Source organism: Melanotaenia boesemani, chromosome 18 (genome assembly GCF_017639745.1).
Source record: "Melanotaenia boesemani isolate fMelBoe1 chromosome 18, fMelBoe1.pri, whole genome shotgun sequence".
NCBI classification, from domain to species: domain Eukaryota; kingdom Metazoa; phylum Chordata; class Actinopteri; order Atheriniformes; family Melanotaeniidae; genus Melanotaenia; species Melanotaenia boesemani.
The window spans coordinates 6976117-7000291 of record NC_055699.1 but is presented as its reverse complement, the minus strand read 5'-3'; the positions used below and the strand labels follow the sequence as shown (position 1 = coordinate 7000291).

Below are 24175 nucleotides of genomic sequence, written 5' to 3'. Positions count from 1 at the left end.
CATTAGGATTTAAGACATTTCTGAAGGCAAAAGGGGTCCAGCCTGGTCCTAGCTATGTGGACTGAGTGTATATCACCATATCATCATAAGGTTAACTGAGGTCCAGCTTAGTCATAGGGGTCAGATTGCTAATTGTAAATTTTGAGACAGGTAACAAGGGTAGGATGTTGCTTTCTCTAGTCAGGACAAACTGACCTTAAAGAGCACACATAAAGAAGATCTGGTCCAGATTTAGATGACTGGATTAATGTATTTATTTAAAAAAATGTATTTAGAAAAAAAAAGTAACTTCTCTTAATTCTGATGTCTTATGTGAGTTTCTGAGGGTTTAAATATCCCACAGCTTTTATGCACGTAGCAGTAAGTAACAGCATATTTTAAATCTGCAATAAACTAGACATAAATCTTGAATTACATTCAGTTTAATTTAAATTAGTTTCACACATTTTATGCTTCAATTTGACAAAAACTTCAAAAGAAGCAAAGAAAACAGAACAATGAAGACAAAGTTCCAACTCCTGATGAAGCGTAGGCGGCTGATTTATTTGATGCTTGTGAGGAAACAGCTCAGCTTTTGTGCATCAGTTTTCTTAAGAGGACCAGAACCAAATGAAACTTACTTTCTTCATCATTCACAAACATTTAAACAGTATGATTTAACAGCTTATAAAATTTCATAAAAATGAGAAGTTGTTGATCAACAGTTGACAATTGTAAATATTTAATTTGCTAAACAGAAGGTTCAAAGTTAGAAAACCTGGAAACCAAAAAGTAGTAATTTTCACCTTCAACTGTGTCAAATTAATTCTCAACTAATTTAATTTAAAACAAATCCCCATTTCAGCTCTTTATTATGACTTTTGTAAGGGCAGGAGAGACTGAATGCTTAAAATCTAATTAAATTCCTCCTGAGAGCTACAATGAGTAAACAAATAATGAATTACATATTAATAATGTCATATTAGAGGTTTCAGTTACTGATAAATGCTTCAAATAGACTTAAACTTACAGTAGAATATATTTAAATTTGTTTACAACAGTACACTTTGTAATTTTTTTAGATGCTGAAGAGGACTTCTACCACAACTTTAATGTGCATAACTTTAATTAGACATAAAAACACCCTATTTGGATACTTAGAGAACTATTTATCCTTATTATATCATTAATATAAATTCAAAGCTTTTCACAGATGGGTGAAATGGGTCAATGGGTTTACATCAAGCTTTTGTCAATAAAAACAGATGATTGAGACCCAAACTGTCACGTCTTGTCACATTGTTCTTGTTACCACAGTGAAACCTTTTCTAGGAATGTTATTTCACACACAAAAGCAAGAACAAATAAAATCCTGAATGCCATACATACAAAACACATCAGGACAAAAATAACAGAGTAAATTAAGAATCTCATTAACCAAAGTTGTCACCACAGCCAATAAAAACAGCTACTTAATAGGATCTATTAGCAGTGCAGAAGTCCATCTGGGTCCCATCTTAACCCATAATTACTCGCCTCAAATGACCTGTTGCATAACGTAACTTATATTAAGACCTTATTTATCCAATATTTAACCATATAATTCAAAATTTCATTCAGGAGTGTATAGCACTCATGCGGCAAATGTTTCTTTTATGAATTCCTTATTTTTGATGAATTCCACTCTGGGGATAAACCAGTTTTCTGATACTCAGTGTTGCACATTTTTCCTCAATAACCAGAGCTGTAATGACCACACTCGCACGAGGGTTTCTGCTACAATCTCGGCTTGCTGCACTTTGGGCTGAAAGCCAAAACCGAGCCTGTCAGATGCTCGCTGCATCAGTTCATTTTATTAGTTTTGAGCCAACAGCGGTGGGAGAGGGAAAGGCGATAGTCCACTTGGGATCTCCTCTCGTGTGGTGATACAGTAATGCTCTGGTAGATTTTACAGCTATTATCGTCATCGTCATTGCAAAGGCCCTGCAGCACAGTGATCATCTGAGAGCGAAGTTACAGAGAAGCAGAGACACGTTCGCGCTGACATTATTGCACAATCCTGAGAGGATACAGCTGTGAACTCTGACATACTTTTACTACAACACACACAAACACATAAACCCTGACCTACTTGTTATACAGTACTGTGCAAATGTCTTGAGCCACCTTTCTTTATATATTGCCTGTAAAACAAGAAATAAGTACAATGATTTATTGAAATATGCAAGCATTAGTGGAAATATAGTAAAATGAGGCAAAAACAGCACCTGTGCAATTCTAAAAAGTTTGAATGTAAATGTCTGGCCAAATAGGCCTTTTTCCAACACAGCATGAAACCCTCTGAGACCAACTCTCTTATAGTTTAAGTTCTGTTAAGGCCCTCTGCAAAGGCAGAAAACTTGAGGCTGCAAGAACAAAATGATGTCATTTTTGAGAGTTCTTGCAGCTCGTTCTTGTCAGATCATTTGCTCTGAATGTTTTCTGTAGAAATTTAAAGTACCTGTTTATAAAGTGGAAAAGAACAAAGCATAAAGTTGCCATTTCCTTTTTTTTCTGATACAAAACTTTCAACAAGGATGAACGGATCATTTTAAGAAACAACTGGTCAAGGTGGTGAGCAAGTATGAAAATCTATACAACACGTGTGGCATATAAAGACAGACCACCCAGACCCCAGAACAAAACCCCACCTTACCACAGACAAAGTTTGAAGTATGAAATAACCGGGACAAGAAACTTTGATCTTGCCGCCTCAAGAACAAGAACAAAGTTCTCTGTTGAGTATGAAAGTTTGTACACATCTAACAAGTTTGAACATCAATCAGCTTTATTCTTTAATCCATCCAACTTTCTTAGATTAACTTTCTTGTCATTTCTTTAAGTGATCTTCAGGAATGGTTCACCAGGCTTCTTGAGGGACATTTTAAAGCTCTTCACACTGCTTTAATAACGCTGAAGTCCAGGCTCTGGGGAGGAATCATAACTCCATCAGACCTGCCGTTACTGATTTTCAGTCCAGTTCTTGCATTATCTGGCATATCCCAGTCTTTTCTCCCTTTTTACCTCAGGAATGGCTTCTTAACAGCCACCTTTCAGTGACCATTTCTGATGAGGCTGAAGGTTCAGATGCATCACTCAGGTCATGTGTCAGGTCTGGATTTTTTTCCTACTCTGATACTTTTCATTTGCTGTACAGAGTTTTTCAGGCTTGATGTGTATTGTTTGTTCTCCACTTGTCCAGTTTCCTCAAATGCTTTAGGGCACACACCTTGTTGAGATATCCCTATTTTTCAGTTAATAGCTGAATGGGAATCATCTTATTGGTACAGAAATGCTTTATTATATCTGTCAAAATGCTTTTATAATTACTCATAGATGGAGCTAAAGAAAAGGGAGCATATAATGTGTTTTCTGACAGGCTGCCTAAAGATTCAATTTAAAGCTACTTCTTTGCTAAGTTGTCTAAAGGTGGGCACAAGACCGGTTGATCAGGTACAAGAACTGGACTGAATGACCCAACGTCCAAAGAAAAACTCTGAAAGGCCTCCAGAAAGACTGTAGAACTGTTGCTCGTAACCACCTTAAAGATATTACAAAAAAATCGGATTGGTTGAAGGCAAAATATAAAGAAATAAGAGCTGGAATCGAGACTTACGTAGTATTGCACACTGTTTAGGTGTCTTAGTGAAAATAAAGCAGTCCGAATGACAGATGAGAAACAATTTGTTTCTACAATAAATCTCATTTAAGAACAGAGGTTTCAGGGTTATGCTTTTCCCCTGAATTTTCCTCATGCCAAATTTTCACAAAGTCAAACAGCTTCTGGTGGCAGGAAGTTCAAATAAAAGATGAAGCCAAAGATCCCCCTCCATTAGAGTAAAGTAAGCAAAAATCAACATGAAGAGTAAAAACGAAGTGCTGACATATGACAGTATTAAAGGAAATGTTGTGGTGTTTCCTTGTCCAAGTCAAAATAACTCGCAGTGATTTATTTTTTCAGCCAGAAGTCCAATCATGCAAGCTAGTTTTTCCCCCACCAGTGGGATCTCCCTGGGCTCTGTCCAAAAGATTTCCCTGTTTACTGAATGCAGATTTGACCTTTGTGACACTTTAGTGTAAGATGATCCACTGCACGAACCCACAGCTGAACAGAAAGAAGTGAGGACTTCCTGCTGTTAATCCTGCACCGCAGTGATGCCATAATTATCGCAGTACAGCTCAGCAACGAGTTTCTAGGATGTCTTTTTTTTTTTTTTTTTTAAACAGAGCTCTGAAAACAAATATGGTGGAAATTATGCAATATTGTGTTCCGCTGCTTTTCCAAATGGCTAAGAAAAATTAGAGTGATATAGCGGTGGAAGGTCACTGAGATTATTTCTGCTCAATATATTGAATAAATTACCCTTATCCGTCTTTGACTGAGATCCTTTCCTTCACTTTGCTGGAAAACATCTTGAAATTAAGAAAAATAGGACACATTCACTAGAATCTGACCATATTTACACTACTTTGATGAGAAAAAAAAGCAAAAAGCACTTTAAATATTTTTCCCAATAAATTAATATCACAAAGTTTCAGGGATGCCATTGCTGGGTTCTCAAATTCCCACTCAAATTCCCACTGCCCTGACTTGCTAAACAAATACTTGAACCAGCAAACAAACCTGAGTATTCCTTGTTCTGTTATCATGATTAAACCAGAGCTTTTTAAGGATCCCCCAGAGTGGTTAGAGACAGGTAATCACTGCATTTAAAGGTCACATTATATTGTAATTATATCCTAATAGCTACTTCATGTACATGAGAATAGTTTCTTTTTGATTATTAATATTATTTTTAATTAAGTTAGAACATTTTTGAAGTCCAGTGTAGATTCAGCTAGCCTGTCTTGGTCTCTGTTTCCCAAAATCTTCTTTAATTTCTTTCATCTCTTTCATTTCTCTCAATAAATAATAGCAGAAAATAATAAGACTTAAATATTTTGCCTTTCTTTAAAGGTTTGTGCTGAAAAATGTTTCTCTTATTAAATGTCTCTTTCTTTGGTCCCAACAAATGAGGTGGTTTTGGTTTAAAGACAAGCTTCCACCTTGATTTGAATTAAGTCATTATGTCCAGTGATTTTAACCTTTGTGATGTGCTAATGTTCCTTTCAAAAGCAGCATCAACACAGTGGATCAAACCTGTCGTGTTAAAGATGTGATGTTCCGCTCACACATGGCTCTTTTTTTATATACCTAAATAGCTTCCAGATTTCTGCTGCAAAACACAGCAATTGGTTTGTTCACAGATTCCGGTCCAGCCAGTGGATGTAGTTGTTCATGCTCCTCCATCCTACATTCGACATCATCGGCAGGTATGCAAACACCATGCAGCCATGGAAACCATCCTCATAGTGGTCACTGGTCACTGCGACACCGGCATCCTGCAGGCGTCTGGCGTACATCAGCCCGTCATCCCTTAGCACGTCAAACTCACAAGTCATCACATACGCTTTAGGTGTCCTACCCAGAGTTCCCTGCTCTGCCAGGAGTGGTGCCGCCCTCACGTCCATCAGCGCCGGTACCTTGGCCACCACATCTGGTGATCCTGTATCTTTAAAAACTGGCTGGAAGTTCTTCCTGCGCTCAGCTGGCAGTAAAGAAGTCCAGTTCAGCTTAGAGCGGGTTGTAGCGCTGACTCCCAGCTGGTCCAGAGAGCTGTGGTTGTTAGCCAGCAGGATGGGCTCCATGGACGGGTCGGCACCCAGGTACTGCAGCCAGAAACGAGCCATGATGGGCCGGTAGAGGATGGGCACGGCCTGGTTCTGCTGGTACGACGGAGTATAGAAGTCAAGTGCCTGAAGCACAGGGTAGATCAACGCCTGGGCCTTAAACTTCACCTTTAGAGTTTCATCTGAGCCTAGCTGTGGACACAGTGGAGTCTTAGATTAAGATTCACCAGGAGTAATCTGAAACAAACTAAACTGAAACAGCACATGCAGTCACAAGAAAAATACACCTTTCAGTTCTTAGGTTTTGTATATGAGGAGATAAAAAAAACAAACCTGAAAACTAAGTAAATACAATCTCAGATAGACAAGACAACATGGCATGTCACAATAAGTCACTCATTATATACTGATTATTGTAAATATTTTTCTTTTTTTTCTGATATGTGAAAACTTAAGCACTCAAAGAGGATTTATTTTCTCATATTTGACACGAGTGACCTCTCCACAACTCACATAATCAAATCATTTCTTAAAATCCTGTTCCATACATTTTCACGACCCCCCCCCCCCCCTCCAGTGGATTTACTGGTGTTTTGCAGTTTAATCCAGTCCTTAAGGAGTCATTTTCTAAGTGATTGTCTCTGATTGTCATGCAGATGGTTATCTATTTACAAAACCACAAAAAAAGAGTTGAAATTAAAGTTAAAAAAAAGATCTCTGTTTTATGTCTGGTGTAGATGGTTAAAGTGATTCCGATTATCTGTGTTTTTATCTTTTATTTCCTTTTCTTTGTGTTATTGTGTTTTGGATTCAGAAATCAGAATCTAAATCTGTAGCCACTTTATACAAGCTAGACAACCACTTTAAACAGATGAACAACAACTAAAAATCCTGGCTTGTATTCTGCAGGATGAACAAATCCCTAAACAGCACATTGATGCATTTACATTCTCCTACCTAGCAGCAACCACACAGCTGATTCACCACCGTGTTGTAGAAACTGCTTAAAAATGTCCCCAAGCAGTTATAAATTTAAATGATAAGGAATTGCTCCAAGTGATGTACTTAAATATGTAGAACAACACTGAATTGTGCATATGCTGCTCTGACATGTTTGCATTTCTTTGTTTACCTCCTGCGCCACACCAGCGGCAAGGTTTCCCCCGGCGCTGTCTCCAGATACACAAACTCTCTCTGGATCGACGCTGTAGCGCTGTAAAACCTCGGCGGACAGGAAGGCCCGTGATGCTGCTAAAGCATCGTGGTACTGGTCTGGGAACACTGCCTCTGGAGCAAGACGATAACTATAGCAACATAAAATGAAAGCAACAGCAGCGTTAATATATGACTTTAATACTAAAAAAGTATAAATGCATGTAGAAAAGTAAAAAAAGGCCCACTTTTGAGAATGTTCTCGTCTATATTTGAGCCTCTGGACAAAAACTGCTTCATCACATGGTTCACTTACTTACTTCCTACTGTTGTCATTAGTTAAAGTGTGTCCATGACAAGTGAACAGACTCCTTGTTTGCCAAATGGCAGTTTCCAGGGTCGCAAATGCACCATGAAGATCAGCATAAAACAGTCTTGTTGTTAAAGTAAAATATAAATTTCCAACTCTTCTACCATAAAATCAATTCATAAAGTCAGAAAAGGATGACAACCACCCATCTCACTGCTTTAAGTGAGTCTGTTTTTTAATCATTTGTCACATAGAGCATTTATTTTTTGATATAGTCACATTGTTGCACCCAAAAACTCACTCGACAGACATGATGACAGCATCCAGATCCTCCGCCATTTTCCGACAGAGATGGTCGTAGGAGCGCATTCCTGTGAAGGAGGACAACTCTGTGACTGAAACTGGCATTGTATAACAATAACATACTGCCCTGCAAAACCGCTGCGGAACAAAGCTTCAACCATGTACTGACTTCTTTCTTTTGCAAAACGTTTGGTTTCCAAATTATTTTTTACTCCTACAAAACTATGTGTAAAATAAACATAATCTATGACTTTTTGAAAAAAAAAATAGAATAACATTTTGGTAGGTGCTGTAAAATTGTGTCAACCCTACAGTTGTAACCCAAGGTGTTAAATGACTAGGCCATATGGTCAGCTCAAACCTTATAACCCCTCTGTGTGACGTGTAAAGAGAACACAATGATTTAAAGGCTTATAAAGTAATAAGAACATAGGAAGCAAATGAAATGTTGAATTGGCAGCATTTCATGTAAAATTGTACCTTGAATTACATAAAGTCAAAAATGTTGGAAGATGTGTGTGTGTCATCCCCTCTTTTAACAACTGCCTGCAAATGTCTGAGAACTGAGGAAAGCAGCTGCTGGACCTTTAGGAGAGGAATGTTTTCTCATCCTTATCTGATGCAGGATTCTAGCAGCTCAACAGCTCTGAGTCTTCTGTGTTGTATTTTGTGTTTCATGATGCACCAACAGTTTTTAGTTGGTGACATAGCAGGATGACAGGCACGTCAGTCCAGCACCTAGACTCTTTAAAGCTAAAGTATCCGGGAAAAGAAAGGACATATATATATGTGTGTGTGTGTGTGTGTTCACGAATGGGGCCACTATCAGACACCTCCTCCACGTGGATGACATCCAGCTGTACGCTAAGAGTGAGCAGCATTAACTCACTAATCCACACCACACAGCAGGGCCTACAGCAGGGACATCGAAATGTCATTTGGACTAGAGAAATGCAGTCGAATGGTAACAAAGAGAGAGAAGATAGTCCACAATGAGGGCACTGCACTCCAAGAGGACAGAATAGCAGATGTTGAGGAGAGCTACAAGTACCTAATGGCAACCATGAAGAGGCCACAAGTAAGTTATCTACAACAAGTAAGGCAAGTCCTGAGAAGTCAGCTCAATGGCACAAACAAGCTCTGGGCAATTAACAGCTATGCTCAGACAGCCATTAGATACCCTGCTGAAATAATAATCTGGCCAAAGGAGGAAGTTCAGGCCACAGATGTTAAAACACAGGAGCTGCTCGCCATGCTTGGCGCACTCCACCCAAGCGGCAACCTCGGCCGGTAAAATGCGAAGCCTACGCTGAAGTGCATAAAATTGCAGTTCACCCCTCATCCGCTAGGGGCTGGCTACAAAACAGAGCAGATCCCCATAGACTCCCATGTTAAAAAGACCAACTTCACAGCAGAAATAAACATGTTTAAAGCCTGGTACAAAAAACATTTTAGGATTAAAAGGTCAAGTTTATCTTCATGACAACTGAGAGGGGGGTGAATTCTTTTATTATCTGTAATCATGTAATCTACATGTGTTCGCTGACAACCTCAAAAAGATTCAGCAGCACAAACAGAACAAGGAGGTCCACCATTGTTGTTGTTGTCCTGTTGTTTGCTAGTGTAAACACAGCAGTGTTTTTGCAAGTGCAAAATGACACTAGAGACATCCTCGTTGCCAAAAGACTCCAGCTCACAATGACATGAGGAAGATTTTCCTTGAATTTCTGCCTTTTTGTCGTTTTACTAAACAGAAAAAGTGGTGGTTTGTGGGGTTTTATTAATAATGTTTGTTTTATTCTAATTAAATTATATTTTGGACCCAATTTGTTAATAAAAAAATTATACAAAACATAGCTTAACATTTTTTATGTTTTATAAAAAGGCTAAATCCAAATAGTATCCAAAATAGTCTGAGAGCACTCAGTTTAGTTTAGTTTTTGCTCAGTTGTAAAACAAAGTTTAAATGTCAGTTCTGGTGATAAACTCATTTTACAATGATAACTGCCACCACTCAATAATAAATAATATTTTATCTGAAACCAACCTGCGTCTGTCTGAAGTCTGTTGGAAAAAGGGGTTGTCTATTTCACTGTATTTTAATGTCAGTCATTAAGGTGGTACTTGGAGAGTCTGATGTCTTCTGTAGTGGTACTTGACCAAAAAAGATTGAGAACCACTGTCTTTAATTATTATACCTAATCATAATTGCTCATGCTCTAGAGCAGTGGTTCTCAAACTTTATTTTAGTACTCTACCACCCTTTGAAATATTTTTTTAACCAAGAACCTTCTGACCAGGGGAAAATATTTATGTTAAGACAAAATCAAAAATACTCATATAATACCGATGCACTTAGATAGTCATATTGACTGTGAAATGTAGTTTATTTACTACTCTTTTTGGTTGATTGTATTAATCCTTATTGTTTCACGACAACATTTATCACGGTATTGACTCATGTTTTAGTAATGAGGTACTTTACTTGCAGCATTAAAGGAATAAAAAATGTAAATTTAAAATAAAAATCAATAAGGGCAGGTGGCACAAAAAGCCTTAAACCAGTTCAGGAACTTGAATAATGTTTTTTGTCAGATCTGTAGCATTTACTTCTGTTTTTAGTTTAGTTCTTGATTATTTCTAGTCTTGTTTCTTTAAGCTTGTTACATGCACTGCAAAAAAAGAGAACTTTGTTGTTGTTCTTTAGGCCGCAAGAACAAGAGAACAACTTTCAATACCACAGGCTGTATACATTTTCATGATTTCTCACCACTTCAATCAGCTGTTCATTAAAGTTGTGTCCAACTTCACAGCAGTGGAAATGCGGAAATAACAACTTTTCGCTTTGCACTTTTCCACATTAACCACGCCCACTATCCGACCAATGACACAATACCTCTCAGAGCCCCCCCATACCCCAAACTTTTCTCGGCTGATGTGTCGAAAACAAGGTGCAAGAACTCCCAAACCTGGACTGCTCGCGGCCTCAAGAACAGAGTTCTTGTTTCTCGTGGCGTACGTAACAGGCTTCAGTCTGTCTCTTCTGAGTTCTAGTTGGCTTTTTATTTCCAACTCTCCTCTCACACCTGCTTCTCATTCATCAATAGTCTGTCAGTATAAATACTCCTTGGTGTCCTATCCTTGTCTTTCTTGTAGTGATTTTTCCTTTTGCAGCCTGTCAGTACATCCTGTGTTTAACTGTTTGGTTTGGTTCGTATACTTGTTTATCCTGCTGTTGAGGTGTGTTTAGTTTTAATTAAATCATCTCAGTCTCTCTGCTTCCCCACCTTGTTCTGCATTTTAATCCTACCTTCTCTGCATGTTTGTTTCTGGTGGAAAAATGAGCAGAAAAATGTAAAGTTACCAAGAAGAAAGTTTCTGTCTCATTGTTGTAGATTACTGAAGTATTTGTGTGTGAAAAAACAGTTTCAACACTCACGTCCACTGCCCAGTGCCCAGCCTCCACCGTGGAAGTAAAGTACTCCTCTTTTCAGCTTCTTTCCATTCTTTGGTTGAAACACTCGGGTGGGCACGCCTCCTAGCTGGGTGTCTGTCACGTGCACGGTAGAGCAGGAGCGAGCTTCCACCACCTCCACCCAGGACACCACCTTGTTTAACAGGTGGACACGGTGGCACATGCCCAATGCGTGAGCCACGTCACTCTGGAAACACAAACATCTTTACTGATTATTTTAACATTAATTAATTTTGTTTTTAATGAAAGGTGACAGGTTTGTATAAGAAACAGGCTCAGTAGCTTCATGTGAAACTATCATCATTTCCAACTATACCTCCGCCCTCTTTTTCTTCTCATTGTTGTCATTAGAAGAAAATAACTATAACAAAGAAACACGTTGCCACACTGGAAACACAGAACAAGGTGTTGTTCTATACTGATACATGAGATTAAGACATGTGTGTTAACTGTTATGAGCGGCTGACATTACACAAGAGTTGCAGCCCTGTCATGTGCGCTCCTTTCAAAGCACCACAGGTTAAAGGCCACTGGGCTGCAGGAGCTAAGCCCTTCTACAAGTTATTCTGGTTGCTTATGGAGGAATTTCGTTTCCTGTCAATATGTTGAAAATGCTGATTGACGTCATAATTTTAAGTTGCCTCAACTTCAGCTGTTCATAAGACATCGGGGTAAAGTTTAATAAAAAGGAATAGTGCTGTCAGAAGGGAAATGCAGTTAAATACAATACACTTCGATGCAAAAGTCTTGATCTGGCCCTTGTTATATGTTGCTTCCAAGCAGCCAGAGTTTCTTGTAATCTTATAAAGCGGTCTTAAGGCATATATCCTCCCAGCTGCATAATTTTTCATTCTTGTTCAGTCCAATCCTTGTACTTGACCATTTTTAAATAAATATTTTTTATTTCTGTTTCCTTGTTTGTTATGCTACTTAACACTGACCCATGAATCATTCAAACATAAAAAGGGACCCAAATAAAGGAGATGAACCAGTGCTGTGTCTACACAAACAAGATAACTTAGCAAAGAATCTATTTAAAAAAGGATCTTTAGGAATTTTATTACTAGCAGCCTATCACAAAGACACATTATTTGTTCCCATTCCTTTACTTGCATCTGTGAAAGAAATAGCTAAATCTCATAAACAAGTATATTATTTTGCCCACGGGACCTAATAGATGCGTCTGGATCTCCAGTTGATCCATTTATTGTTGGCCAAAATATTCCCAAAGACTATGTAGAGAAATTAAAATAAAACTTGTTTGTGTGGGTTCAGGCTGTGTTAATGTTAAGAAGGTGCACAGACCAAATGCTAACATTCAAGTTCATTAGAAAAGGCCAAAAACGTTGTTTTTGCCTTTTATTCAGTATTTCAATTCATGCTTGAACATTCAAATCGATTTCTACACCTTATTTTCAGTTTTCATGGAATATATATAGAAATGAGGGCATACTCAAGTTTGGTAAGTATTCATCCATTTCACTTCTATCTGACTGTAGCTTTAGTTGCTTTTACAAATTAATATTTTGTACAAGTAAAATCATAAGATGCAATGCTTTAGTTATAATTCTTTACTATTATTATATACCACTGCTGTTATTGTTCCATTTTACTCTGTGCAGCACTTTAGGCCTCTTCAGCTGTTTTATTATTATTCCAAAGGGGAAATTATACTTAGGCGAAATAAATATGTATATTATTCTGCTAATTATATAATAATAATAATATAATATAATAAAATAATAATATTAAATTTGTTTATAAATTAAACAGACTTGACTTAAAAGGAAAAAAATAATAATCAAACTATCCACTAGTTTGTACAGTTTCAGCTAAAAGAGTATTTTAATCATTTAGAAAACATGTGACCGCATTTCACAATGAACAAATGAAACAAATTAAACAAATGAACAACTGTCCCTGCCTTTCTTATCCCCTGTGGCTTTTTATATCAACCAAAGTTTTCTTCCTCTTATGCACCCAAAACTGGCTGGAAAAATGGGTCCTACATCTTTAGGGATGCTTCTAACTACGTAAAGTAAATAAATAACTGAATCAATCAAATAATGAAAAATTAAGTCTACCTTACAAACCTAAACAAAATACAATTTCATTATAATACATGAGTAGTAATAACGTAATAATAAAACATCCATCAGGGGTACCTTTCTGGAGGACTTTTAAGAAGTTAATTCGTGGTAATATCTATATATGATGTATTTCAATACAGAAACTGTAAAACAATTACTTTTACAGTTGTAAAAAATTAGTTAAATAAAGTGAACAAAATGAAGCTTTGGTACAGTATAGTAGTGGTCATATAACATGCTTAAACAATAAACTGTATACACTCGTATAACGTGATGTTAATGTTATCTGCTATTTATGTTCCTAAAGGTGGTATCATCGGTGCTTCGGGTATCTTGCAGCTCTGTCTCATATCAACCTGCCCGGCTCTGCTCTTATGTCAGCGCATCTTTGAACTCTCACCGCCTTCATGAAGCTCCGGAAAAGCGCGTCCAGCAGCATCAGTTTCCACGGCTCGCACACGCCGCTCGGTAGCGGCAGGTAGACGTAATAGGCGGCCGCCGATAGCAGGACAGCTCCGGCCAAACGGAGCCTCATCGTAGCGGACCGTACCTGCCAGGAGGGTCATACAATAATAGTGTTGTTAGGTCGGAGGTGCTCCGCCAGGGATCGACGAAACACGGGGGAATGACCTTGATTTCAAAATAAAGGTGGTAAATAAAGTTTTAATCCATTTTTTGGAGGAAATGGAAACGGCTTCGTTGTTATTTTGAAAGTTCTCTTAAGGAAGTTCTTTACTGCTTGCGTAATATTGGTGCTCATGGGAAACGTAGTTCTATAATGTTCACCGCTCAAAATGAAATGATCAACATTTTTATGTGCAACAGAAGATTCAGGAAAACAATTCAAGTTAATTATTGTGAATAAAACTTACGTATTTAAAAATTCTGTCAAAATGTATTTGCTAAAACATTTTAAATATTACACATATTACAAACATATTCTATATTTTTAAGGCAGTGTTAATTGTTGTCCACTAAATAATCACAAAATCAACATATGAAAGAACCAATTTTGAAAGTTTAATATTTACGATACTAAGCCTCTTTACATGACTATAAAAATATGTTAATTGAGAATAATGATATTCCGATCTAACGTATTGATGCATTGCAGAAATGTTATGATCAAGAAACCATGATGTACATTTTTCAGTCTATTATCAGATTTCCTTTACCTACGTACCGGTGGAGTGACATAACTGCGGCAGTTAGATAAAGTTATCATCACGGTTGTAGCCTATACCACTGATTGGCACAATCATTTTGCCAAGGTGGGAAGCAAACAGTCTACCCCCTGGCAGGAGTGTAACTATCATCTCAGAAGTGAGGGAGACAACATTTTCAGAGATCTATTGAGTGATTTATCATCCTGTCATATTCAATCCCACCTAAAGAACCATATAATCACTAACAGTCACAGTACAGCATCAAGGACTTTAGTTCGAATAAAATCTAAAGTTTTAGCTGCCAAACTGGTTGAGTTGACACAATGACCCTCAAACATCTATAGAATAAAGTACCCATATCATTAAGTGCCAACACTGCACCTTTCCTGTAAGCAAATTACTTAGCACACTAAACACGTCAACATTTTAGTCAAATGTGACAGCACAAATGTGCAAAAAATCAATCAAGATAAAGAAAAACGGTATGACCTGTACCTGCTGCCTTTAAGAATACAAATAATGCAGTAGTCAAAAAATATATAAAGATGTAGTTTATATTTAGACATTTTATTTTCAAACATTCATGCCAGTTTTTGCTTTTAATCATGTCTTGATTAATCAATCATCGATCTCCTGATTAACTATTACAAAATATCAATTCTGTATTTCTATTGGACCTAAGTAGAAACAATAATAACCAAAAATAAAATAAGTTATATTTAAAAAAAGAATCAAAGTTTCTTTGTTGTCTGTCCTTTACGGTTAAATAACTGCGATGTTAATGTTTGTGTGTGGGCAAGACCTATGAAAAACTGGATGAAATATACATATATATCTGTGGTAGGCCAATATCTCCAACTAATTCTTTATCATAGGAATAAAGAATCCTCCCACAACATGTACATATATAACAGTGCACTGATCTCATCTAAATGAAGCACCCAAATGTGATTCTGCGATTAGCCGCAATGAATTACTGAGCAATTTCTCTCCTTTTTAGTTGACCAATTTATCTTTGTGGACATGACACACAGCAACACTGTATAGCTGAGACTGTCATTGTGCTGCAGAGCCAGGTTTTTAACCTTCGAAGGCCACTGAAGTTTCTTTGAGCCTCAGCAGAGCAGACAGGCAAAGTAACAAGCAACCACACAAGTATTTCCACTTTGCTGAAAAAATGTCTGGCAACATTCCTGGTGGAATGGTAGCAGCTTACCTGCTTGACTGATACTCGCTAACTGCACCTGAAGAGAACATCTGTTCACTTCTTGGTACTGCAGCAAAACATCATCTGTCACTCATGTTAAAAGTATTTTTTCAAGCTTCCTGATCATAAGCATCCCTTCATTTTCAAAATGTTCTGTGAACTGCATACTCACAGTGTCCAGAACCTTAAAAAAATTCTGTTCTGAAGTACTCAACCGAGTAGGGAGGTACATGAGCAGCAGTCTTACCAGCCAGGCATTTTGGGGGGTTTCAGACCCGAGGCACATTATTTAGACAGGATGAGTTTTTCACACATTTGTGATACTTTGTTGTAGATACATTAAAATTTCTCTTGTGTTCTTTTAATGCAAGTGACAGCAGCAAGCATACCATCAGTTGACTGTGTGCGACTTCATAGTGGCTTATTGATGCACTCTAATTCCTCTGTAACCTCCAAGGCAGGCAGGACACCAAGAACTACATTGCCCTTTTGCAATCTTTCAAGCAAGCCATTTGCTCTGCTGGCTGAATTCGACTTACTAGATACCATTTCCCCTAAAGCAAGAAATACAGGCTGATACTGGTTCAGTGGCGACTGAATGGCACCTGTACGTACAGTCCACCTTTGGGACAGAAGGGCCTGATAGACTGGACAGGCCTGCTCTCTGCTTTCACAATATCCTGGAAAATGGACTTCATTTTTATTGACTGGCCAAACAGAAATGATGTGTTTTGACATCTGAAGTGTTTCTGGTTTTTATTTTGGTTCATAAAAGTCATGACTTCATGGCCAAGAAAATAATGGAGCAGAGAAAATGTGATCTAACGGTAACGGCCATCAGATGGCTGCACAAATAATGTATTGCCAGTAGCTTCACTCATTATATTGCATATAGCACACACCTATGGTCTAAAGTCTAAAATTTTGCACAGAAAGAGAAAGAGAATTGGGTTTATTCCTAGCATGAACAAACTAGAAAGGGATGTAACGGGTAACAACAACATTAATATTATTGTTAACTAGCTTAACATGACATATTGGCATGTATTAATCATTTCATTATCTGCGTGCAACTTACTTTTTTTTTTTTTTTTTTTTTATTCTTTTTGCTGGGTTCTGGTTGGTTTGCTGAACATGACACAGTGCAGCACTGTGCGTTCAGCACAACGCGTCTCCCGTCGACCAGTATGAGGACGGCAACCCACAGCCCCCTACCCGACAAGGCTTGTACATGGGAGCAAGTATCTGTGAGGATGTAATGCAACATTTGAGATGACAACAATGCAAAGTTTAATTTTAAAATATATTTTCATATGTCACACATTACTGTCACTTTGTTACAGATCACAGCTCTAATTTCTTTAAGTTCATCAGCTGCGAAAGTGACAGCGCTGATGGTGTCCCTTTGTGTTTGGAGTACAGGCCCATTTATTCTCAATGCAGAAGACAGTTTTGCAGACAGATGAACAGTTTTGTCCATCTTACGCATGTAATTTGGTCCGTTTTCAGGGAGCTTAGCTAAAAGTCACATGACATAAGCAATACCACCAGAAATCGCAGGGGCAGTGATGAGCAAAATGACTGACATGAAACCCGCAGAATAAACAAACCAGAGAAGAAGAAATGGATCAGAAATGGAACAAAAAAGCAGAAGAAGAATAAAGACAAAGACAACAACTGTAGAAATTGCAGCAGCTATTAAAGAAAGGATATGTGAGTGTAGGGTGTGTTGGGTGGTTGGAAACAACTTTATAGCATTACTGCTGCCAAACAGTGTCTGAAACTGACGTCGGCTCGTGGGAGTGAACTCTGAACTCAGCACTGCCTGCTAGTGGAGGAATTGACTTAACAACTTATGATATAATTGACTTATGTACAACGCATGGGAGTATGAGAACAGGGACGTATGACAATATTTGAAATGGACGTCACTATTTATAAGGGATCATAAATGGACCTCCACTATCAGAGGGCTGCTTCAGATGTCCCAAGTGTCAGTAAATGCAGCATGCAATTAACTATATGTTGTTCTACATCAACACTGAAAATGATTTTTATCAAAACATTCCATGATTTAGAATCACTAGTGTCACTAGAATGAATCTCTACATTTATTTGGAAGAACAAACCATCATGTGTTAGCTTAAGAACTCTACAGAAAACTAGATATACCTAACTTCCGTCATGATTTCTTAGTCAATAGGTTACAGTATCTCAAAATGGTGCAAATCTCACCCATTAATCAGAATCAGAATACTTTATTGATCCCAGAGGAAATTGTGTAGACACAGTTGCTCAATACCAAATAAAGAAAGGATAAGATAAAGATAAAAATCTCAAGAAGAAGATCACAAATTACAGTTACTAATATCTATGTAAACAGATACAGAATAAATCCTGCCAGTGGGTAATATGTACAGTATTATCAATATGATTATTAGATGAACCAGTCAGATCGAGAACAGGCTCTTTGTGAGAATTTGGATATTACAAACTTGCCATTTATTAGCTAAAATATCAAACACAACTGTTTCAAAAGCATCAGTATTAGATTCTCTCTGAAAGCCTGGTGGGATTTCATCAAAATAACCAAGTCTTCACTCTTCCCATGTAAGTGTGCACCCATCTGGAACAATTCTGACATCCTGCAAAACAAAAAAAAATTCAGAACTTTACTCAGTGGAGCAACCAAGGAATAAAGTGCATAGATGTAATTGTAAACGAAACATTTATATCAGTTTAACATACTCACTGCATAATATGGAATCAGCCTCAAGACATTTTTAGAACATCGACAACTCAAGTTCATCAAAAGTAAAATATATAATTAATCAGAATCAACCTGAATCAAACAGACATGCAACTTCCTAGAGTTGCTTAATTTCAGCACCATCAAGTTACTATAAAATATACAAATTAATGTTCAGAACAGATGAAACACTCTCTTCCAACCATAAAATGGGAATCTGACTTATCCTTCAACCTTAATTAAAACTTCTGGTCACAAATATGTTTAAACGCCCTCACATCTACCTAAATATGATTGTGGGGTTTTTTTTTCAGTTTTGTTGTCCTTTGCACTGCTTTTTGGTGGTTTGGTAGGTTTTTAATTAAAAATTAAGAATGTAAGTTCTTTAGGCCTCACAGTTGCTTGGAGTTATAGAAAAAGGTAGCAAAGGGTACGATTGGGGGTAGGGAAATTTAGTTTTTATTATGATTAATATTATTGTTTATTATTTATTCTGCAATTTCTTGCTTTAACACTGTGTAAATAAATTTGTGCTATAGTAATTTGATAGAAGTTGTGCTATTTAAATAATTACCATCAATCATTGTTCAACCAGGGTCAGCATATATAGCATATATAGCTCAGCATATAGCTATACAACTTAATGCACGATTTTGTAGTTCAGATCAAACCGCGAGCCTCTTTTGTTCTCTAATTACCACACCTGTTTCAATTACTCAGCTGTGTGCAGATTGTTTAACAAGGGAAGCTGATAAAGGTGCCTGAGTAACTGCTGTTTCCTTAAGGTTGATGTTTGGTACTTACCATTGCTGAATCATGGGGTTTCTTTTGAGGCAAGTTTAAGGATTTAAAGATTTTCTCTTATTTGATAATATGGTGGTACATAGAAAAATGAAAGCCATAGTAGAACAACAGAGATGAACTGGATCTTTCATTACTCTTAAAGCACCCCTAAAAATATGCTGGTCCCTCTCCCCCTAGGGACAAAAAAATGTTTTGCCAGATTGTTATAATGAAGTGGGATATGAACAAACTACTCTGTAAAATATACAGTGCAGTGAATTATACAATTCATGAATATATATATATATATATATATATATATATATATATATATATATATATATATATATATATAGCAAATTTCTTATAATAAAAAACAAACATCTGTGCATATTGTCTGTTTTTATGCCCAAAAGTAAAGGGAACAACAAAAAAATCTCTCAATCTAAACTATGCTGTATTGTCCTTTCTTTGATGTTGATTATTGAAGTATTTCTTTTTTTCTTGTCCAGATTGTTTCTGTTGTCCTTGTTTGCCATTGGAGATCAAGTAAATCGTAAGTTTGATTCAAACTGAATTAATTGACTGGTTTTTTTGCATAGACTAGTGCATTGTCTCTACTTTTTATCAACAGCTGGCAACATGGATGAGAAACATGGAAATAAAGACTTACTGGCTGCTGGCTCTGAACCAAATTCAACCACTTCTAACCCTGGAGACGAGTCTTTAAATGGCACTGGGCCATTTGGTAGCAATGATTTAACCCCGAAAGCAGATGAGGTGAAAAGCTACAACTTGACTGTTGATTATCTGCCTGAAACTGAAACATCAAAACAAAACGAATCTGAGACAGATCTTCAGCATTCTTTTAGTAATGCTGAAGAACAGCCTCCTGTAGTACAATCTGGTGATCAATCCCAGCAGCAGCCAAGAGCACCACAGCAGCCACAAAGATGCCCACCTAAGGCCAAGGCGCCCCAGGAGCCTACATGTCCTCCCCAGGTACTCCAACAACCCATCTGTCCATCCCCTTTGCCACCACAGCCTAATCTGCCTCTGCAGGCACCCCAAATGCCTGCAGTTGAGCAACATGGCCACTGGCCCTATGTACACCCCTATCAGCAACCTCATGTTTACCCACCCAAGTGGTTCCAGCAGTATGGTACCCTGCCCATGTGGCACCAGCAGCATGGTTCCCCATCTGCATGGTTCCATGAGCCACAGAAGTATGATTATCCAGCAATGTGGCCAGAGATACCCTATGTGCCCTATCACCACAGTTACCCTCCTCAGGAGCCCAAGCATCCCGTTTACCCTCCCCAGGAGCCCCGGTACCATCATACTTTACCTCCCCAAGAGCCCAGTTACCACCATGCTTTACCTCCCCAGGAGCCCCAGCCCCGCCATGCTTTCCATCCTGAGGAGAGCTGGCCCCGCCACGCTTTCCCACTCAAGGAGGGCCAGCCCCACCACGCTTTCCCACCCAAGGAGGGCCAGCCCCACCACGCTTTCCCACCCAAGGAGGGCCGACCCCACCACGCTTTCCTGCCCGAGGAGGCCCGAACCCATCACACTCTCCCACCCAAGGAGGCCCAGCCCCATCACACTCTCCCATCTGAGGAGGGCTGGCACAGCCACGCTTTCCCGCCCGAGGAGGCCCGGCCCCGCCACGCTTTCCCGCCCGAGGAGGCCCGCCCCCGTCACGCTTTCCCGCCCGAGGAGGCCCGGCACCACTATGCTTTCCCTCCTGAGGAGTCTCAACACCGTGCTTTTCCATCCAAGGAATCCCAACAGCAGAGATACCAGCCACAGGAACATTTCCAGCACATTTACCCGCCGTGGGTGCACCCAGAATCTCAGCAGTATGACTTTCTGAATCAAAGACCTCAAAAACGACGCTACCCAGCCAAAAGGCCAGGCTACCCACCCAAGAAGCCACGTTACAAAGTTAAATGGCCAGCTAATCTGAATTGGATGATACGGCACCAAGAAAAGTAACTTTTACCATCCCAGCAGGTCATTCATAGACCTCGATAGTTTCAGGATTTTTTTTTTTTTTTTTTTTTTTTTCTCAAGCTTCAACTTTACAATTATTCAAACTTTGGTTAAGCTTCAACATAAGGACACCCAAGCTTACAAATGCTTGTTTTTATCTATATTTTCTGCTTCAGTCAAAGAAGCTGTACTGATGTGTCAAATAAAATGACTGCTAAATTCTCATGTCTCCACTATATTCAGAAATGTGTATCAGTATGATTGTGAATGGACAAGAAAATTAGGGTTTCAGCTCACAAAATCCAATGATACACAGGGAATCATGTCTCCAGAGATATTTTTATAACCACTTAGATTGAGACTTCTGCAGAGAAGTAACATTTTAACAGATTAATTTTATATAATGCTTTAAAAGACTTGTGTAACTGGGACAGTAACATTTTGTAAAATTGTATATGGTATTGAAACACCTTTTAAGGCATTCAGACATTGACAAGGTCCAAGTAGCACACGCCTGACATGACTTTTGTCATTTTGAAGCAACTTATTGAAACAGTGCTCACAAATCTTCGGCTGGTTGAAACGTGGGTGCCAGTCTGAGCCAACTTCCTCTTCAACAACCACCAAAAATCCATTCAAATTCATATAGCAGTAATGCCAGCACTTGAGACAAGATGGGTCAAATCTCTAGCCCAAGGGGAAAATGACGAGGTCTACTTATCTATTGTAAATTAAATTTTACCAGTCTTATTTTTAATTTCTAAAAGTTTTTGAGTGAGTGGAAAAGCAGACAAGCTTGGACAGTTGTTGAGAGACTTGCCCCCCACCTTCCCTGAGCTTTCCAGGATGTTCAAGCAGACTGTGTCTTTTTGGAAGCACATATCTGTATGAAAAGCTCTCCACCATGAGCTTTAATAAGTCAATGTATAGGTTCACAGTTACTGATGAGCATCTACGTGTCGTATTGAGAGCCTCAACTGCTTCCTCCCTCAAGCAAAATGTGGCCCAGAACAGTTCTGCACAAATCTGTTAATGACCCATTCATTTGAATCAGGTGTGTTGCTGCAGAGAAACCTCCAATAATAGGACACTGGCTCTCGAGGACCAGAAGTGGTGCTCCGTCTAGAACAAGTCTTTAGAATGTCATACTAATGAGCCAACATCTGAAACAATCAGTGGGCAGATCTCACTAATAATGTTAAAGTGCCACCTCATTCTGATCACTTGTTCACAGTTATGTGAGATCCTATATCAGGATTGAGGCAGGACATTAGATGTAATACTGTACAAATAGAACACAATTACTGAGCGTTCTCAATAAGCAACACCTGCCTCCAACTAATAACAGCTGTACCCCCTTGATTATTTTTTACAGGGTCATCAGTGACTTGTTTTCTCACTAGATACGTTGTCTTTTTTTGCTTGCAGTTGTCAGAGGTATTTGTTGCCAGCTGTTGCTGAAGTTATGGATTTTTTGAGGTAAGCCTTAAAACTTGGTTGTTTAAAGTAAATTGAATAGTTATATTTGGCCTTAAAACTGACACCAGCTTGGATGTTTTCTTTTAGATTGTTGCTGTTGTGCCAACTATTGGTTGGAAGGTGTCAAATAAAAGGTAAGCTTGATTAAAATGAGATATCATTAGCTAAATGCATGAACTAAAATGTATTTTTCTAACAGCCTACCAATTTGGATCTGCTGAGAAACATGGAGAAGATGTGTTCAGTGCCTCTGAACCCTGGTTTCCTGTGGAGCCAGTATATCCAATAGGAGGACCAGTGGATTCTAGCTACCCACCCAAGCTGCCTCAGAATTATGGATCCCTCCAGCCACTTCCTGTGGAGCCAGTCTACCCAATAGGAGGACCTGTGGATCCTAGCTACCCTCCCAAGCTGCCTCAGAATTATGGATCCCTCCAGCCATTTCCTGTGGAGCCACTCTATCCAATAGGAGGTCCAGTGGATTCTAGCTACTCACCCAAGCTGCCTCAGAATTATGGACCCCTCCAGCCACTTCCTGTGGAGCCAGTCTATCCAATAGAAGGTCCAGTGGATTCTAGGTACCCACTCAAGCTGCCTCAGAATTATGGACCCCTCCAGCCACTTCCTGTGTTGCCAGTCAACCCTAGCCATCACTCTAAAATGGCTCAGCATTCTCAATACCCTCCATTTCCTGTAAAGATCCAACATTCAAAGGGGAGTCAGGTGCAGCCCAGATCCACAATTCATCTTGAGGCTGAGAGGATGGAACCCATGCATCATTCTCGTAGTCTAGTGGGGTTTGGAGAATTTCACGTGCCTCCAAAGCATGTTCCCTTGCCTGAGCAGCCACACTACAAAGCTAAGCAACCAGGTGAGGGTTTCAAGTGGCCTCACAAGCCCCGTTATATGGCCAAACATCTGTCCCAGAAGCAAGTGCTGTAAAGTGCTGCATGTTGGGAGTTCAAAATGTCTTTTTCACAGTGATACTAACAATAACTTTTTTTTTTTTTTTTTTTTTTTTTTTCCTACAAATAAACACCTTGCTGTGACATTGGCAGTCTTCGCTGTGTTTTTTATTTCTCTATTCCTTTTTTTTTTTTTTTTTTTTTTTTTTTTTTTTTTTTTCTCTCCTCCTGCCCTCCCCACCCTTTTAAAGTGGGGATCTCAAACTTCAGTTCTCAGACAACTGTTGTGCAGGTTTTGGCCATTTCCTACCTTCCACATGTCTGACCTCAAATTAATCGGTAATGCGCTTTTGATTTTTAATTTGAATCAGAGTTGGAGCTAGGAGGCCTAAAACATATAGGGACTGCGGTCTGGCTGGAGTCTCCAAAACACCCCTCTCAGAGTTTGAGGTCCCTGCCTTTATTGGGGAAATTAGTCTCTGCATTTTTACCCATCTCTAGGTTTATTAGAGAGCAGTGGGCTGCTAGGTTTTGGTGCTTGAGAAGCAGTTGAACTCGCTGGACTTGACTGTATGAAACTGAGACACACACTGGGCTTACACATTACAATGTGTAAGATGTTACAGCTTTTCATGATGCCCAATTATATATTTTCTGCATACTGACATCTCTTGAGCTTTTCGTTTGTCAGCTCCCAAATCTGTTTGAGTTCACTGGTGTATAGAAGTTTGCAGATTAATACAAGATTTGCATTCGCAGCAGCCAATTGTAATTTATTTATTTTTTTTGCACTGATTATGATCTACGGTCGATCTACGTTCCTACCCTCACCTATGGTCATGAGCTGTGGGTAGTGACCGAAAGAACAAGATT

General features: G+C 38.7%; 3 protein-coding genes across 3 annotated transcripts; 2 read left to right on the top strand and 1 right to left on the bottom strand.

Annotated features, from left to right (window-relative positions):
* Positions 1 to 406: 406 nt before the first annotated feature.
* On the bottom strand, positions 407 to 13625 carry LOC121628944 (neutral cholesterol ester hydrolase 1-like). The gene is made up of 5 exons (XM_041968369.1): positions 13419 to 13625; positions 10893 to 11115; positions 7452 to 7521; positions 6821 to 6992; positions 407 to 5880 (listed from the first exon to the last, which is right to left on the bottom strand). Exons 1-5 carry the CDS (start codon positions 13551 to 13553, stop codon positions 5260 to 5262), a joined length of 1221 nt encoding a protein of 406 aa, XP_041824303.1. The 5' UTR covers positions 13554 to 13625; the 3' UTR covers positions 407 to 5259.
* Positions 13626 to 18891: 5266 nt separating this feature from the next.
* LOC121628456 (early nodulin-75-like) lies at positions 18892 to 21140 on the top strand. The gene is made up of 3 exons (XM_041967480.1): positions 18892 to 18973; positions 19436 to 19479; positions 19558 to 21140. Exons 1-3 carry the CDS (start codon positions 18957 to 18959, stop codon positions 20919 to 20921), a joined length of 1425 nt encoding a protein of 474 aa, XP_041823414.1. The 5' UTR covers positions 18892 to 18956; the 3' UTR covers positions 20922 to 21140.
* Positions 21141 to 22096: 956 nt separating this feature from the next.
* Positions 22097 to 23394, top strand: LOC121628457 (extensin-like). Its single transcript, XM_041967481.1, has 3 exons — positions 22097 to 22397; positions 22485 to 22531; positions 22597 to 23394. The coding sequence occupies exons 1-3, from the start codon at positions 22384 to 22386 to the stop codon at positions 23337 to 23339; spliced, it is 804 nt and encodes a 267-aa protein (XP_041823415.1). The 5' UTR covers positions 22097 to 22383; the 3' UTR covers positions 23340 to 23394.
* The last annotated feature ends 781 nt before the right edge of the window (positions 23395 to 24175 follow it).